Raw genomic sequence first — 14,399 nt, forward strand, 5'->3', positions numbered from 1 at the left:
AATTTGAGGGCCTGACAATTTGCTGTTATTAAATGCTGTGACTAGACCTACTGAAAATTTTCCATTAAAAAGAGACTTTTTTGCAAAAATTTACAAATTTTGGACTTTTTTGTAAGTCCTGGTGGGAATAATTATATTTCACGTAACATTCCTCTTGTATTGCTGAGTGAGGCAGTCATCACTTCTCATTAAACTCTTGTATAGTATTGCTCTGTTTGGTGCTATGGTGGTTGTGTTTTTCCCAGAGGTGGCTCCACCTCAGTGGTAGGCAAAGTGCTGTCTAATGGTGTATATACATTTAAAACTCTATAGTAATGCAGCTGGATGAGGGGTCACCCAATACAGTTAATAGCAGGTTTAAAACAAAAGGAAGTCCTACTTCACACAATGCATAGTCAACCTGTGGAACTCTTTGCCAGAGGATGCTGTGAAGGCCAAAACTATAATAGGGTTTTTAAAAAAAAAAAAAAAAAAGCAACTAGATAAATGTCACTATTTGGTTGTTATATTAGCCCATTCTGGAGGATAGGTCCATCAATAGCTATTAGACAGGATGGGCAGGAATGCAACCCCAAGCTCTGAGTTCCCTAGCCTCTGTTTGCCAGAAGCTGGGAGTAGACTATGATTGCCTGTTCTGCTCATTCTCTCTGAAGAACCTGGCATTGGCCACTGTCAGAAGATGGGATACAGGGCTAGATGGACCACTGGCCTGACCCAGTGGGGATGTTATGAAAACACTCATTACAGAAGACATACATTTTAAAGAATGTAGTCAGCACAGAGCTCCACAGATACAATTCACTTCCAGTTAATCAATTGCCCTTGTGCTTTGCAATCATATACATTTTACCATCTAACCTCATTTAACTGGAGAAATTTTGACACATGCACAAAACTGGCCATAAAACACCTAAGTTATTTTTTAATGTTCAATGTTTCAGTGGAAATTTTAGCACTGATTATCCCTTACAGGGAGAAGCAAGAAAGTATCTGTCTTCCCAATGTATAAGAGTTCTAAACAGTTTGATATACAAATCATATACGGAATTACTACTTTTTGCCTTTTGCACCTTTGCCAGGCTTTTCTTTCCCCTTTTCTTTTCCTTTCTTATCTTTCTTTCCTTTCTTTAACAGTTTTTGAAGCTCAGCAAAAATTCCAAGCCCCTTCCGCACCATCTGCCCACGCCACCAAGCCTGGATCTGAAAGAGAGGATGGAACAACACTGTTACCCAGAGAAGAAGAGGGTGACTTCAAACAATTGAGCACTGTAGGCTAGTATTGATGCAAAAAGCTGAATGCACTGGGGTTTGTTGGAGTAAACTGGGGTTAAATTCATGATTAGACTAAATTAATTTAAAGTAAGAGGATCTGGCAACCAACTAAATTATATTTTTCAGATTATTTCCATGTGCTATTTTAAAATTAAACTAAACTAAAATTTCTCTAAGGGCGGGAACACTCTCGTTGTTCTCTCAACTCTTTGGTCAAGGCAAGAGCTTCAAGTGAAGAGAAGTCATCGTCCCAACGCTAAACATCACTATTTGGCTGTTATGTAACCCCATGTACCCACAGTCAATTTGGACCTAGCTAATGATCTTACATTGGGTCCAATGAAAGGGAAGTTGTTTCCCTTCAGATGTTGGGTAGCAGTGTGTCAGAAATAAGAGACAATAACTGGGGGAAGGGAAGAATTTGAAGTACAGAAGAACAAGAAGTACCTGCCCCTTGTTCCTCATCCCCATCCTTTGAGCAAAATGACTCTATTGCCTACTGGTGCTGTGGACTGAGCTTCTAATAACCATCTAGGGCAGTGATACTCAAACTCAGTGGTTCAGGAGCCAAATTAGCAATCACTATTACCCAAAAGAGCCACAGTGATTCCTTGTTTCACTTTCTCTTTTATATTGTATAATTAGAATCTCACAGCAAAACAACTAAGTATTCTACAACTGATTAATAACATAGTACAAGCATCCTGATTGGTTGTTAATTATCAGTGTTTTAATATGTGCTACAAAGAGCTCCAGGAGATACATTAAAGAGCCACTTGCAGCTCCTGAGCCTCAGTATGAGTATCACTGATCTAGGGCCATTCCAGGCTGAATCTTTGTGGCCCCAGATTCTACAGTCTTGGGACTAAAGAGTACAGTTTATAGCTTCTTCCCCAAGCAAGGATTTGGCTGAATAGCTCTGCATTTTGCATGGACCCAGTGGCCATTCTCCTGTCAAGCCCACATTCCCCATTTGGCTATGAGATAGAGACACCTTCTTGTGTTCTATGGAATCTGCTGCTTTACTGCTCCATCATAGCTGACAGAATTTTTAAGATATGTCAGGATCTTGCGTGCATGCCCTGTAGAATGTTGTGTAAAACACTGGATTATTAATGCAATTTGTGCAGTCTATTAGATCTCTTATGCCTTGTACCTTTGTAGCCTTGGCCTTTTGATGCCTCTTTTCTTGTAAATACTCCCTGATAGCCAAGTTCCCCTGGCTGCACACCTCAATTGGAGGGTCTGTCATAGGATTCCCATCCAGCAAGACAAGCTGCAGCTTCTGAAGATTGTCCAAGTTTTCTGGGAGTTGGAACAACTGATTGTTCTGAACAAGCAATCTTTGCAAACCTGAACAAATAAAATCACAAAACTGCAATGCACAGACTAATAATAATCTGGAGTGTTCCGCTGGGTGTGCTTACAATTAAACAAGGTATTGCTGGGGTGTGAAATATTTACTCTGTGTATATAAATATTTCCCAGCACATCAATAGGTTGTTTCATTCTATAGAATAAAGAGAGATTTTTCACAGGATTTCAATAACACCAGTATGTTTGTTTTAATGGTATGGTCAACGTTTTTTGTGTTTTTTTTCCCCTACATAAATAGCAACAAGGGTGTTACTGCTGTTGTGCCTTTCTACTTCCACAGCCCTGACTTAATGAGTTTTTCGACTTAGGCTCAAGGTAATTGCAAGAATACAAAATTGTTTTTCCTCAAAAATAGGAACTAGAGTGAAGCATTCAACAGAGAGCTTCATTTCCTAACTGATATGCCACACCCTGAGGTGGGTCGCTGGCAATGAGAAATAGACTTGGGAGCTGGGGATCTTAAAGTATGATCCTCTAAGCTTAAAAGACACCAGTCTGTTAGCCAAGGCTGAATCCGGCTTATTAACCTCTATTTGTGGCCCAACCACCACCAGGGGAGGAGAGAAGGCCACATTGAGTGGGTGTGGGTTACATAAACACCACCTACACACTGCATCTGTGCCTCAGACTCAGGGGAGTTTTGTGAAGCAGCAAAATGCTTTCTTGGTAAGAAAGCCGCAAGAATTGTTAATTGTTCTACTTTGTCATAAATTGACCAATTTGAAAAAACAATGCCACCTATGTCTGCAGATCAAACTTTCCCATGGTGTATATTGCATTTGAATCTATTCAGTAGGGAAAGTCTTCAATAGATCATCAGACAATAAGAATTTTTAATAATACAGTTTACTCAATCTAGTCTCTCATTTGGAGCAGGAAAGATGTCTGGGTGAGAAGAGGAAGATTTTTGAACTCTGAAATCCCTGCTTAAACCTGTGCCCTTACAACACAAATGCATAGGATGTTTTTTCACCTTGTACTTGACATATGGAGTCTGGGAGTTCTTTAAGGAGGTTGTTGTGACAGTCAACTATTTCTAGGTTGCTCAGCAAGCCTATGGAAGGTGGCAGGTACTCCAGACAATTGTTCTCTAGGTACAGCTCTTTCAGATTCTGGAAAAAAATGTGCATGATTTTCTATTTAAAAAAGGGATTTGCATCCTTAAGGAGATCATTGAACAATGCACAACTGAACATTGGCATTGTTAGGTGCTCAGATACTATGGTAATGAGTGTGATATAACTGGATAAATTTATCCAGCAGTGTTTGAGCATCTCCTTAAAGTGCAGCATGACCTATCAAGGCTTGAGGATTTACTTCCTTTGCCTTGGTTCATAGTCATGCACATGCACTAGGTGGTCCTTCTGCCACTCCTGCGTGCTAGCAACCTCTTGAAAGGTATAGCAGCTGCTCTGTAGGCAGGCAGAGAGAAGGGAAAACATGAATTCCATCAGCAATTGTAAAGTGGCTTACTGCCTGGGGCTTGGTGGTGATCGTTCACCCAGTAAAACATGGGTTTAACAATGCTACAGCCCTGGTGTAGAGGCCCAACACATTTTATGGGATCAGAAAGATATACATAAATAACCTTTTCCACATAGGGAGATGGAAATAATAGAGAGAATCTATGTGAAATAGGTTACATATAATATAGAGATATCTAAGTTTTGGGTCCATCAACTTTAACAAGACCTGTTTGTTACAAATGTTTTACCCAATCCGGGCCAGCTCCAGGCACCAGCCCAGCAAGCAGCTGCTTGGGGTGGCCAAAGGTGAGGGTGGCACGTCCGGGTCTTCGGTGGCAATTCAGCAGTGGGTCCCTCACTCCCTCTTAGAATGAAGAACTTGCTGCAGAATTGCCGCCAAAGACTGAAGTGGCGGCAGTAGAGCTGCAAATCGTGATCATGGCTCTTATTTATTTATTGCTGCTTAGGGTGGCAAAAACCCTGGAGCTGGCCCTATACCCAATCCTGCCCGACCTCAGTGGGTTCAATTCTGCAAGGTGTTGTATCCCATCAAATTAAATGGGACTTTAGTGTGCTCAGCACCTGCTGTTGACAGGCCCTGTGCACCAAAACCCGTTGTCCATGGAAGGTGCATTTGTGGAAAGACTACAGGACTGGGATTCATTCTCTTCAAACAGCTTAATTCTTGTGTGCTTCGTGGTACCATGCAGAATTATTACTGAGCTCCTCTCTCTGCTCTTTTTCCTACCTGCAGTTTGCTGATGTCGCTTGGAAGAGTCATGAATTTGATCCCTTTATCTTGTCCCAGATATAATTTCTCTAACGACTGAAGAAGAAAGACTTCCTCTGGAAAGACACTGAATCTGTTTCCAGTCAGACCAAGGCATTTTAAGTTAGAGAGTCCCGTCACCTCTGGAGGTATCTAGGTATGTTCCAAAACATACATTTAAAAAAAAATACATTTATATCCATTAAATAGCTATGTTTTGTTATTTGTTTGCTGTTCTGGGAAATAATCTGTCACATTACTATGGATCAACGAAGAATATCACGCTGGCCACATTCTATGATATTGCCACTTTATGATGGAAATTTTTGCAATGTTTCCCTGCTATATTCCCTTACTGAAAGGCGTCTCTGTGTAAACTTTATCTGAATTAGGCTAATTCTTAGCATATATGTTCCTTCCAGAAGTAGCTTACTGCAGAATGAAATGTAACAGTGTTCTTGTGCTTCCCAATCCCTCTGAGAGTATATGCGTATTATAAATTAATTTACATAAAATAAAATGTTAAAATGGGTCATTTGCATATATGACCACTTCCACAAATGTAGCCTTCAAGGGAAAAAAAATAAAACAAATCAAGATCTCCTGGCAGAAGATGCATTATATCACAAAAGGAAAATGTATTTGATGCCCTAAGAGGAAGACACTCATTATTGTTCATATATTGACAGATTTCAGCTGTATAATTGTCCCCTAGGCTAGCATAAGATAATGGATCTAAAAGGATTAACCACTTGTACATCCATTGTAAACTTGCCTCCTGCTCTGTTTCAAATAGTATGTCACATTTATTGATCCTAGGCAAATGCAATTATCAGACCATTACTTCAGAAAAAGATAGGAATAAATAGAACCAGGCCCTTTTAGCATCTAATCTCTACTATTCAAAGCAGGTTACCATGTCTAGCTTTTCACTTTTTAGTGGGTTGGTTTTGGTTCCTTTTTTCCTGGCTGAATATCTGCCTGTCAGTGGCAATTGGTTACAGGGGGTAGTGAGGTTGTGATGCACATCAGCATTAGGAAACAAGTGTTGTAAACATAATAACTATCAGTTTTATTAACTGCAATTTTAATTAAGCTACTGTCACTCATCCACTCCAATAGTTTTAAAAATGTGTTGTTCTAGCACCTTGCCACCTTTGAGTAGCGTATAACAGTGTCTCACATCACAAACAGCTTGTACTAATGCCTTATAACAGGGGTGGCCAAACTGGGGCTTGCGAGCCACATGTGGTTCTTTTATAGTTAAAGTGCAGCTCGCAGAGCCCACAACGTCCCTCGGCCAACATTTTCCACGGGATGGGGGGAGCTTCAGGGTTTCAGCCCACCGTGGTGGTGGTGGAGTTAGGGAAGGGGGTGGGCAACTTTTTTCGCTCAGCCATCTTTTCCAGGGTTGCACAAATGTAGGGCTGTGCCTCCCCAACAGCCTGGCCCCTGCTCTCCCACTTCCTGGCCCCTGATTGTGTCCTTCAGAATCCCAAGCCATCCAAGCCCCCCTGCTCCTTTTTTTGGTTTTTTGTCCCGCTGACCGCCCTCCCAGGCCCCCACCCCCTTATCCAACCCCGTCCTGACTGCCTCCAACCCATCACACCCCCCCCGTGACAGCCCCCCTTGACTCTACTCCAACCTCCCTGTTCCCCTCCCTGGATGCTTCCCCCCAGAACTCCTGCCCCATCCTCCCTGACTGCCCCCAGTATCCCCCACTCCCCGCCCCCCTACTCCCGGCCCCCTTACCAGCAGCAGGAGCTCACAGCCACGACACCCGGCCAGAGGAAGCTGTGCTTCCTGGTTGGGAGCTCAGGGGCCGGGTAGGATGGTCCTGCGGGCTGGATGTGGCCTGCGGACCGTAGTTTGCCCACGTCTGGGTTTAGGGGCTTCTACCCAGCAGGGAGAGGTCTTGGGGCTTTAGCCCTGTGGGAGGCACCTGCCAAGGCTTCAACAGGAGCAGGGCACAAGCCCTGAGCCTTGGTAGGCACCTCCCGGGGCTGAACCCCCAAGCCTTTACAGGCACCTCCTGTACGGCAGAAGCCCTGAGACCCCACCATCGTGCTGCAGGGTAGAAGCCTCAATCCCTGGCAGGCTCGCTGGGTTCTCAACAGGGCTGTCCCTACCCAGATGCAAAGTATGCAGCTGCATAGGGCACCAGGAAATTTGGGGCACCCGCCCTGCCCCAGTCCCCCACTTCCCACCCCTGCTCTGTCCCAGCCCCACCCCCTACTCCCCTGAGGACTGCAGCAGGGCTGGGCCTGCACTCAGCGGTGGTGGGAAGTGCAGTGACCTGGCCCCAGACGTGCCACCAGTGAGTGCTGGGAGTGGTTCCCCCCAAGCCAGTCTTTCCCTCCCACCCCCATGGAGGCCTGGAGCTAATCATCCCCCCCGCCCAAGGGCTGGGGCTCCACTGCCCACAGGGGGAGGGGGCTGTGTAGGGCCCCAGAATAGCTAGGGATGGTCCTGGTTCTCAAAATTCTGAAGATTATTGTCTGCAGCTTGGAGGGTCAGTAAGTTTGGCCACCCCTGCCTTATAATGAACACTACACAAGTATCAAAGAAAATATCCTCCAAGTAAAGCACTGAAGTACAATTCTTCCATATCATATAATTCTTGGGAAATCTAGGCTCCCACCCTTAGTGAAGTTCATGCTTTGCACCCCAGTAGCTGCAAGGATCTTTTTACTGAATTGGGGTCATCGAGCACTTAAAGGTGAAAGGATTTTTGATGCCTTGGGATATAGTTTCAAGACTGCCATTAATGTTAAAGAAAAACAATGAATAATTATCAGGGTTGGAAGGGACCTCAGAAGGTCATCTAGTTTAATCCCCAGACAGATTTTTATTCCACTTCCCTAAATGGCCCCCACAAGGATTGAACTCACAACCCCTAGTTTAGTAAGGCAATGTTCAAACCACCAAGCTATCTCTTAGAAGGCTTTAGATAGCTCAATGCCATCCTGTAAATGTGGTAAAGAAGAGAGAGCTGTAGATATCTGAATAGATTAAAAATTAAGTTGTAGAACAGTTTGGTATCGACACTCATTGAATGGGGCTAGCAGGGACACTGGGAACTGGCAGGTTACTGATACCTAACTCCATTGCCTAGTGCAGGGTAGACTGAGTCATGGTAAACCAGCGTTGAATTGTAATGACGGAGAAGTTATATTGCTTCTACAGCTGTCCCCATCCAGTGACTACCGTGGATGAGACCACCCCAGCAAAAGGCATGTCCCTAAGTTGGGAAGAGAGAAGAGAAATGACAATAGGAAGTCTCACTGTGTGGGTGGTTGAAAATATTTTGGCTTCTGCATTGGATAGATCTCTTCCCTGTAAAATAATATTCAACAATTACAGTGGCGCTTTCCAGCCAAATATCTCAAAGCGCTTTGCAAAGGACAGTAAGTATCACCTGCTCTGTTTAGAGATTGAGAGACTGAGGCAAAGAGAGGTGAGGTGACCTGCCCAGGATCACACAGCTGGACAATGGCAGAGCCAGGAACTGAATCCTTTGTTTCCTGCTGCCCCAACTAGTGGCATCTCTATGTGGCTGTGCTGCCTGGCATAAGGATTGCTGGGGTTTGCATGCTTTAGAGGGTTAAATATTCTTGAGTCTCACATCACTGGGTTCAGGCTTGTATTATTATTAATACTATTTATCATTTTAGCATCTAGTAACAACCATGACGGGCCAAGACCCCATTGTGCCAAGTGCTGTACAAACACAGAACAAAAAGATGTATCCTGCCCCAAAAGACCATACATATTATTATCTCCCTATGTTGTAGAGTTAAGTGGCTCATACTATTACATTTGAGATGCATATTAGCCTAGTGAATTGAAGTGTATATAGAATCCCACACCAAAAATAAAGAAATCAATACCTCACATATTTGATTGTCATCCAGTGACAATATTTCCAGATTTTCCATAGCACAGATCTCCTTAGGGAATTCATAAAAGAAATTTTCACTAAGATCTAATATCTTGATACAGGTTAATCTGGTAAAAGAAGAAGGTAGCACTTGCAAGCCAGTGTTTTTCAAATAAATGAGGCAAAGGGACTTCCAATGGCAAATCTGACCTGGAAACTTTTCCAAGTTGTTACCAGACAGACCAAGCTCGTTCATTTCTGTGAGCTGCTTGAAGTTAGGAGGGAGCCTACGCAGGAGGTTATTAGACAAATCAAGCACAGTCAGTCTCCGGCAGCAATGCAATGTATCAGGGACTGATAACAGGTTATTGAAAGCTAAAAATAGTTTCACTAAGTTTGTCAAAGAGACAATTTCTTCAGGGACAAAACTCACTAGATTTTGTTCCAGATCTATTATTTCCAGATTATGAAGATGACAAAGCTCCAGGGGAAAGCTTTCAAATCTGTTTTTTTGCAGGTAGATCTCCTTAAGTTTTCTCAGATTCACTACTTCTTTAGGCATATACTTTAGATTATTGCCAGATAGTCCAAGCAGCTCAACATGATGGAGGCATTTACAGATCTCCACTGGGAACTCATCCAAGTTTGCATCATATAGCCTGAGCTGACGGAGCGCCTGCAGTTTGCTGATGATATGGAGCGAACTGTAAGAGAGTGGATTGCTACTTAAATCTAAGCTCTGAAGATATTTCAGCTCCCCAAGTTCTTCACATACGTCATGTATGTAGTTCTCATCCAGATAGAGAACTTTCACCTTCTTAAGATGATGGATGTCTCCTGGGATACTTTCAATTAAGTTTTTTTCCAAGTGCAATTCTTCCAGATCTTCCAGTTCAAAGATTTGTAAAGGGATAGTTGTCTGTTGCTTATTGGCTAAATCAATAAAAAATATCCGATCTGTGACGTGTACAGGTAGAGTATCCTTCACTAGTTCTTTCGTCATTTGTGTTTCCCGTGAAATCTGCAAACTATCCTTTTCAAGAATTGTAGTATCTGCTCTTGAGAAATGAACATTCACTGCATTGGCATCAGGGCTCTGCTGAAACTCAACAATCTGTGCTACTTATTTTTAACTCTAAAGAGAAAAAAAATAAGGAATCAGCAGTAGTCCAACTTTAACCCACTTAAATAACAATAAAAGGACGAAATAGTTCAATATTTGGGGACAGATTCTGATTTCAGATGCACCCATAACACTGAAACTGATGTTACCCACTGACATCCAAAGCTTGAAAGAATGTAAATAAAGGCATTTTTTGGCCCTTAGTCTATTGGTAAAGGCACAAAGGGCCAAATTGAGTGGATGAAATGCTCCTGAAGTCAACAGAGATGCATCTGCTTACCTCATGACTGAATTTAGCCCAATGAGCCAGAAAGTCCTAGGTATAAAATTATATGGACCAAATTTTGTTCTAGGATATACCAGTGTAAATTTGGAGTAATGCCACTGAAGCTAAAGCAGTTACTGCAATTTATACAAGTGTAACCAAGAGCAGAATTTGGCCTTATATTGTCAAGTGATTTTAAATTGAATAAACAGTCCTTACATAGTGTGTTTTGAAATACTTCAAAAGAGGTCTTGAATTTAAGTTTTATGGGCCACATCCTCATTTGGTGTAAATCAGCATAGCTCCATTGAGCGATAAAAATTTACACCAGCAGAGGAGATGTGCTTATATTCTTAAAATGTTTTCAGTACAGAACAATTTGGATTTCTCTTCCCAAAATTCAGTGTTTTTTCAAATTTTCCAGTTTACTGGTGCGCCAGTGATACCTCCTGGAAATTAGATCTTTTCTATCATTAAAGTGTCCCGATTTTCATATTCTACTATTGCTTTGGAATTTTTGCTCAACTAGGGCATGACCTTGATTTCAGTGGGAGTTGATGAACCCAAGTAGCATCATGCCTTTATAGGCTCAAAGGCAGCAAAACACTTAACTTAAAGCATGTGCCTATGTGCTTTGCTGAACAGGAACAGGATTATTCACATATAAGGCTAAGGATATGTTTAAATGCTTTGCTGAACTAGGACCATAGAGTTGTTCTATGGGTTTTCTGTAACAGGCATCATGTTGGATATAGTTTTATGATTATAGTTCCCCCAGCACAATGGCCCCCAGATCTCAGCTAAGGCCTCTGACCACTATTGTATTACATAATAATTCAATAATAGCAGAGTTTTACAAATGATATCACCATTTTACATGACACATATTATTTCTATAGTTTCTGACCAATATGGACAAGCTAAGTGTCATTTGAATCATATGTATATATGCATTTAAAATCCTAGGATTGCAGAATGTTACTGAATAAAGGAAAATGGAGAATGATAGGAAGAGGAGATGATTAGCTCACTTGCATCTGATGTCACAAACCTACTGTGGTGGATATCACAGTCCCACAAGTCAATGTTCAAAGAGCAGCAGCAGAGAAAGCAATGGGAGGAAAAACTAAGAGGCTGGTGGCTGACATTTATCTCTACATCACAGTCTTAGCTGGGATGTCATAATCTCAATGATGAGCAGTTTGCAAGCACCAGCAGAAAGGGAGAGGAATGAAAAATATACAAAATAACAAGTGGTATAGAGAAATTGGAGTCAGAATGTCTGTTGCCCCATCTCATAAAACAAGAACAAGGGAACAACCAATGAAATTGAAAGGCAGCAAATTCAAAGCTGATAAAAGGAAATACTTTTTCACATAAGCCATAAATTAGACTGCAGAACTATTGTCACAGGATGCCCTTGAAACCAAGAAATTAGTATGATTCAAAAAGAGATTGGACACTTATAACAAGAATATCCAGAGTTATAATAGTAAATGATAAAAAAAATGTTTTAGAAGGCATATAAAATCTCATGCTTTGGGATTTAAACCAATCTCTGACTATTAGGGGCTAAGAGGAGAATTGTTAGGGAGCAAATTATCCCTCATCTGCCTACTGCAGGGTTTCTTGCACCTTCTTTTGAAGCATCTAGTGCTGGTCACTGTCTCAGCAGGATATTGGACTAGATGGACCACATATCTGATCCAGTATGGTGATTCTTGTGTTCCTATGAATGGAAAAAGAGATGGGGAGCAAGGAAAAGAAGCTCAGATTTGGAGACAAAGCAGTAGCCATCATAACCATCCAGGCTGGGATTACCAATTTCTAATACAAAGTGAGAGTCCTCAGTTTTCTATTTTTGATGTAGAAACAAAGTTTGTGCCGTCATACACCCTGCTTCTGCCCTGTGAGAGGCAGCAGCACATGTCCTGTATACAAGGGTGATATTAAGATAGTGACAGACAGTAGAAAAATGTACTAAATGAGAGGGACAGATACAGACACCTATGTGTAACAGGGTAGTCTGCCCCTTTAAGGCTGTCTGGAAGCCAGGGACCAACCTGCCCTGTTCAATTATCAGACACAGTGCTGGAGGGGTAGGAGCTCCCTATAAAGGGATGAGAAAGCTCAGTTGGAGGCCTGGAGAGTGTTGGGTATTAGTCCCTCTTAGGTGGGGGAGATGGACCAGTGGCCTACATGTGGTGGAGAACACAGGTTGGTGAAGTTGGGTGCAGAAGATGGTGCAGTGGTTACAGCCCTTGCTACCTGTCATTTGTGCTCAGAGACTAATTCTGAAGAGACAATTATTGACTGGTGGTTCTAGACCCATTCTTGTAGATCCTGCCTGTGGGAGCACAACGTTGGGTAAAGTGGTTTTGGCCATTATCCAGGGAGAGACCTGAGCAGAGTGGGAGTATCACATGGGGGAGAGCAAAAATGGGAGGTTGGGGGAAGCTCTCAAAGGGTCAGAATCCTAGCTAGCCCTAGATGTAGGGTTTCAGAATTTCCCTTGAGGGGGAGAGGTCCGGGTGGTAGGTTACTGATCCAGCAAACCTGGGCACAACAAAAGAGAGTGCCTAGTAATAAAGTGAAATTTTGCAGAGTGCTATTTCAGCCAAGGTGTGGGGGAGAGGGGAACACTGCCTCCTAACAATTCCTCCATTAAGTAACATGTAAGGCATCCATTAAAGGGACACACAAAGCAGGTCAGAGCACCAAAAAAAAAGAGTTCTTCTAGTGAAGTCTGTAAGGGGCCCCCCATCAACCCTCCAATTTCATAGTTCTGACAAATTGATGCCATCATAGGATGAGAGACAACCAATTTCAAGGCTTGTACAAGTGAGGGGGAGAGGGAGGTGGACAGTTCATGGCTTTGCAGGGAGGACCCCAATCAAACATCCTCTGGTGGAAGGAACCCCAAGTGTATGGCTTTTCAGAATAGAACTCCTCTGTAGGGAGAGGTATTTTCATAGCTGTGTCGGGGGACCCTGCTCCCATATGCTTTTCATGGGGAGGGATCCCCAGCTCACAGCATTGCAGAGCACCCCAGTTCAATGCATTCAGTGGGAGGGACCCCCGGTTTCACCCTGTTGCAGAGCACCCCAGTTCAATGCATTCAGTGGGAGGGACCCCCGGTTTCACCCTGTTGCAGAGCACTCCTGTTCAATACACTCATTGGGAGGGACCCCCCGGTTTCACGCTGTTGCAGAGCACTCCTGTTCAGTGCATTCACTGGGAGGGACCCCCCGGTTTCACCCCGTTGCAGAGCACTGCTGTTCAGTGCATTCACTGGGAGGGACCCCCAGCTTCTTAGATACCCCAAGCCAATGCATGCCATGTCTCGCAAGCGAGGGGCTTTGCTGGCGTAAGGAGGGATACGCGGGGGTTTGGAGTCACCCTGGCGTTGGGGAGCGTGAGGGTGACTCTCGCTCAGCTGCTTCCCCAGCAGTGCCCGGCGAGGGGCGTCCCTTACCCGGGGCGCTGGCGTAGTGGGATGAGGGAACGCAGGCGCACTGGGGAACCCTCCGGCGGGACAGGCGGCAAGGGAAAAGCGTGCGGTCGGTGTCTCCATGGCAACCGCGGCCGCGGACCTGAGCTCGCCGCCGGGGCAGCGCTCGTGAACCCCCATGGGCACGGCCGCAGGTAGCCGCCGCGGGGACGGGGGCTGCCGCCTGGGCCCCCGGACTCTGACCCCCAGCCCCGGGGAGCCCCAGGCATTCAGAGCGCAGGGACCCGCCGCCCATGGAGACCCGTCCCCAGTGTGGAGCGGGGCAGGGGGCACGGTGCGCCGCACGGGTGGGGGCTCACGCCGCCGCGCCTTGTGGGAGACCCCGGCCTGTAGGGCGCACAAGCATGTGGGGGCGGGGGTTGTTCACGGCGTCTCTGGGCGTGATCAGATCGGCCACCCCCTCACCCCCATTCTGTGCTGGGGGAGAGACCGGCCATGTGGGGCAAGGCTTGGAAGGACCCACAGGAACTTAACTCAGCTGGCCCATTCCGCCAGCAGCACTTACTAGTGGGTGTAGTGGGGTGGGGGTGCCTCCATCCACCGTGAACGCCAGGCAGCCGCGGCTGGATCGGGCCGGTGAGGCGTGCTTTGCTGCGCCTGATTTTAAAAAAGCTTCTTTGAAACTAAAACTTGTGAGGAACATAGTTAATGTTTGAAATATCCACTTGTAATTGCCTAGTAAGAGTCGCTTGTTTGCCCAACAGAAATAAGGGGAAAGCCTTTAAAACAGATGTGT

The 14,399-nt window shown here is 44.4% G+C and overlaps 1 protein-coding gene across 1 annotated transcript; it reads right to left on the reverse strand.

Annotated features, from left to right (window-relative positions):
* Positions 1-1,050: 1,050 nt before the first annotated feature.
* Positions 1,051-10,429, reverse strand: LRRIQ4 (leucine rich repeats and IQ motif containing 4). Its single transcript, XM_075068971.1, has 6 exons — positions 10,372-10,429; positions 8,775-9,883; positions 4,864-5,037; positions 3,623-3,761; positions 2,429-2,625; positions 1,051-1,200 (listed from the first exon to the last, which is right to left on the reverse strand). The coding sequence occupies exons 1-6, from the start codon at positions 10,427-10,429 to the stop codon at positions 1,051-1,053; spliced, it is 1,827 nt and encodes a 608-aa protein (XP_074925072.1).
* Positions 10,430-14,399: the final 3,970 nt, after the last annotated feature.

Source organism: Chelonoidis abingdonii, chromosome 8, assembly GCF_003597395.2.
Source record: "Chelonoidis abingdonii isolate Lonesome George chromosome 8, CheloAbing_2.0, whole genome shotgun sequence".
NCBI lineage: Eukaryota > Metazoa > Chordata > Testudines > Testudinidae > Chelonoidis > Chelonoidis abingdonii.

Bases quoted from the DNA above. Each gene is read 5' to 3' on its own strand.
- LRRIQ4 (XM_075068971.1), bottom strand. From the start codon at position 10,429: ATGTGGCCCATAAAACTTAAATTCAAGACCTCTTTTGAAGTATTTCAA. The intron at 5,038-8,774 runs GTATTGATTTCT...GAACATACCTAG, and splicing joins ATGACAATCAAATATGTGAG to ATACCTCCAGAGGTGACGGG. The intron at 3,762-4,863 runs GTAGGAAAAAGA...ATTTTTTTCCAG, and splicing joins GCGACATCAGCAAACTGCAG to AATCTGAAAGAGCTGTACCT.